General features: G+C 33.8%; 1 protein-coding gene across 2 annotated transcripts in view; it reads left to right on the top strand.

Annotated features, from left to right (window-relative positions):
• The first annotated feature begins 1,045 nt into the window (after window positions 1-1,045).
• Window positions 1,046-4,126, top strand: part of LOC110108973 (18S rRNA (guanine-N(7))-methyltransferase RID2) — an 11,585-nt gene continuing 8,504 nt past the window's right edge. Inside the window, exons 1-5 of one of the 2 annotated variants that reach the window (XM_020839847.2) lie at window positions 1,046-1,216; window positions 1,528-1,705; window positions 1,795-1,870; window positions 2,554-2,637; window positions 2,730-2,785. In XM_020839847.2, the coding sequence (XP_020695506.1) occupies window positions 1,610-1,705; window positions 1,795-1,870; window positions 2,554-2,637; window positions 2,730-2,785 (312 nt within the window). In that variant the 5' untranslated portion in view covers window positions 1,046-1,216; window positions 1,528-1,609. The remainder of the gene's footprint in view (window positions 1,217-1,527; window positions 1,706-1,794; window positions 1,871-2,553; window positions 2,638-2,729; window positions 2,786-4,126) is intronic. The other variant, XM_020839848.2, reaches the window with a different exon arrangement.

Consider the following 4,126-nt stretch of genomic DNA (forward strand, 5'->3'; position numbering starts at 1 on the left):
CGGTGTCGGGTAGGAGACCGATGACAGGTAGAAGTCCGTTGTCTGGTAGAAGTTCGACGACTGGCGGAAGTCCGACGTCGAGTAGAAATTCAACGACAGGGTAGAAGTCTAACGTTGGTCAGTTGCAGGGAGGTGGTCGAGGAGAAGTTTGGTGGTAACATAACTCTTCTTCCTCTTTCTGCTTGAGCTCCACCCCTCCTCCATGAGAATTAAGGGGTCTATTCATAGTTTTTTGAGAGTGACATGAGCAGTAAATAAAAGAAAGATGAATGATAAATTTGTAGTGGTTCAAATGGATGACCGATGTTGAATCCTTTAATCATTGACCGTTTATTGAGCATTTGAGTGTTTTAATTATATCAGAATTCAACGATTTTGAGCTCGTTGGATTCATCTTGTAAAGCCGCTCGATTCAAATATAAGCACACCACATTTAGAAACTGTTTAGTAATCCAAATTATGTATCAAGCCTTCAAAATGCGCTTCGGGTCTTTGATTTGGACCCATTTGAGCTCAAATTGGGTCGAATTTAGTGTCGTTGGGTTTGTATTTTCGAGACCTTAAGCTCAACTATAAGTTTACTGAAATCGGAGTTGAGATGATCTCCAATTTAATTTTTGAAGTTTCCAATCTTGATTTTGCTTCCATATTTGTGCCCGATCAACATAATTTTTGGATGATATATCAGTTAATTTTTTTAAATAACTAATTATTTATTGAAGTTTCCAATCTTGATTTTGCCTCCATATTCATGTCCGATCAACATAATTTTTGGATGATATATCAGTTAATTTTTTTAAATAACTAATTATTTAACTAATACTCATATTAATAGCCCTATTATTATAAAAAAAAACTAATATTCATATTAATAATTGAATTAATTCTAAAGTATTATTAAATTAATTTTAATTATTCATTATATTAATTATTTAAATAATTTTAATAATTATAATATTATTATTTTTAATTAATTTACTTAATTATTATATGTATATATATAATAAGTTAATCAATATTAACTTAGAGGGGTTTAGGGCTTGCCTATCATCTTCCCTTCTGTTACGGTTCGGCTTCGTTACTTCACAGGAGGTGTAGAGATTGCACTAGTCGCTTCTTCGGCAACTTTGCTCCTTCGACAGCTTTCCCTTCCTGTCGGAGCGGAAGTTACTACATTTTGATCGGAAGCAACGACGGGAGCTCGCTGGCTGTGAAGGTAACTTTCTCCTTTTCGCGGGCTTCTTCGGCCAAATACCGTAAATCCGTCGATCTCTAGAGGATTTAGTAAATCCGGGATTTACGGAAAAAAGAGGGAAACGGAGGATTTATTCCGCCGTGAGATTTACGGTGGCAGTTTGGCAACAGGATTTATTCCGCCGCTCAAATCCAGTTGGGCAGGATTTAGCATAAATCCTGCTGAAATCCTGCATAAATCATGTTGCCAAACTGCCCCTAAAGTTGTCAAATGTAATACATATGTTATAAAGTGGTATGTATGTAAAAATCCCTTTTTTTTATGTTTGCCAGGATTTAGGTTAAATCTTGCTACCGAACAGTCCATAAAGATATACATATATTTTTCGTTTTTAGTGGAATAAGGAAGAGCGAGATGCCCCGACCGGAGTTGCAAGCGCCGCCAGAGATATTCTACAACGACACCGAGGCTCGCAAGTACACGACTTCCTCCAGAATCATTGAAATCCAGGTAGAATCTTCCTTTTTTCATGTTTTTTGTTTGCTTTTTTTTTAAAAGATGTTTTGAGTTCTCAATGTTGTATTCATGTTTCATGTTAGGCTAAGATTTCGGAGAGAGCACTAGAACTGCTCAATATTCCAAACGATGGAGTTCCACGTCTTTTGCTTGATATAGGTTAAGTTTCGCTTTTTCATTGATTTTCTTCCTCATGTACATTATTATTTATTTAGTTGTTGGTTGTTAGCTTGAGGGGCTGTTTGGTAGCAGGATTTAGGCCGGATTTGAGCGAAATCCAGCCAAACGGCCTGAAATGCAAAACCAAATCTCAAGGCTAACAAAATCCGTTGTGGACGGAAAATTCCGCCGATTCGCTCTAAATTCAGAATTTCCAAAATCATTTATTTTGCCGGATTTAAGAAATCCATGGCTCCAGAGGAAGTGCCAGTTTGGTAAATCCCAAATAGTCACATAAGTTTTAAAAGGATTTATCATGAATGTTACTAAACAATTTTTGGGTTTTAAGCCCCTCTGGATTTCCGAATTCTGTATTTAGAGGATTTACAAAATCCTACTTAAATCAAATCCGAGGTGATATCAAAAAAACCCTGAAATTTCATTCAAAAAAGTTTCTTCTTATTAATGAAGGCGGTCATGTGTTTATGGTTCTTATATTTTGATCATTTATCAATCTAATAGCCAGATGTAACAACATCAACATAGCAGATTTTTTTTATTTTTTTTTTAACTTGATTTTGATGGAAAAATCTCTCAACTAGTTGATGTGATTTTGTGGATATTTAATACGAATGCTTTTATTCAGATGATAGCTTGTTTCTCATATTGCCTGTTGTTACTAGGCTGTGGATCTGGGCTTAGCGGTGAAACTTTATCTGAAAATGAGCACCATTGGATTGGCTTTGATATCTCTCAATCGATGTTAGGTAAGCTAATTGCACCCTATAAATGTGGGCATTTTAGATGTTGCTTTCCCTTGATTATTATTTTTGGTTATTGACATTAAAATTGCCCTTAGATGTTGCGTTGGAGCGGGAAGTAGAAGGTGATTTACTGCTTGCTGACATGGGTCAGGTATGGCCGGAAAAATTTGCTCATGGTTACTTTTGTTCTTTTTAAATTTGATCATTTCTAGTATCTACATGTTTTTTTGGCTTTCAGTGAACCCTTAGAGAAAAGATGCTTTCAGTGTTAGATTTCTTTTTAGATCAATAACCGTGGTTATTTGCTTATTTGCTCAAATTCAAAAGAAGCAAATGATAACATATTCCTTTGACAGTGCTTTAGGAATTCTTATTTAAAAATCAAAGATCTTTCAAGTTCAGTGACTTTCCTATAATATTTTTTGGTAGTGAGAAGTCTTTTAGGAACATCAACCATAAATGAGCTAGCCTCATTATGCTACATGCTTATTAAAGTTGGTTTATTATTTTTGAAATAGAGGAATAGAAGTTTCAATGACTCCTTTGGCTTGTAATCAAAAGTCAAATTTGTTTGGAAACATTATTCTATGCAAATGAATTGCTTATAAGGTCATTAGTTTCATTCATAACATACTTAGTTTGATTACCAGTATGCGATTTGGATTCCTGTCCGACCTCACTTAACATGAACTTCAAGGCCTTATATGCTGATCTAACTAAGCCTAGAATGATAACTTGAACATTCATCCAAGCTTTCCTATCCTTGTGCTATCGTCATGTTTCTTTACAGTTAATATATCATAATTTAACTTATTATTTAGGTATTATATAAAAAATTACTTTTGACATTTATTATTATTTTACGCAATTTTTTGGATTTTGAGGCTTACGTCTCACCTCATGAACAAAAAACGTCTCAATACCCAATTATGTAATTTTAAACTTTGATTAGAACCAGCCTATGTTAAGAAAAGTAGAGGTAGATTTAAAAAGACTTGCTTAGAAAATAGTCCTTTTTTTATTAAATTTAAATGAGAATTTGACTCTTAAAAGGATACAATAGAGAAATGGATTAATGTAACTAACCCAATGTAGTGGGATAAAATCTTGTTATTGTTTTTGTAGTATTTTTGTGCTCGCTCATTCATTTTCAACTTTCTAAACAACTTTGTAGAACCTGAATTTCTTTTCTCTTAGATAAGTTTTTTTAGGGTTGGTTTTGGAGGTCAAAGTTGTTAACTTAATGATGGCTAGTTGGCTACGGAGATTAATAGATAACTTTAAAACAGATATGAACAGAGTGGTTATTTCTGGTAGTGAGTGAATTAAAGAGGTCACTAAACCATTTGCTTTTATTTATATGACACTTGGTTGACTGATTAGTACCACTACAATATAACTCTTTCATTATGTATATTATATTGTTTCATCTCTAACTGTCAAAACGTCTTTTTATTTTTAATTTTTTTACCATGAACTGTCTTCAAAGTTT

Source organism: Dendrobium catenatum, unplaced genomic scaffold (assembly GCF_001605985.2).
Source record: "Dendrobium catenatum unplaced genomic scaffold, ASM160598v2 original_scaffold_71536, whole genome shotgun sequence".
In the NCBI taxonomy this organism is placed as follows: Eukaryota; Viridiplantae; Streptophyta; class Magnoliopsida; order Asparagales; family Orchidaceae; genus Dendrobium; species Dendrobium catenatum.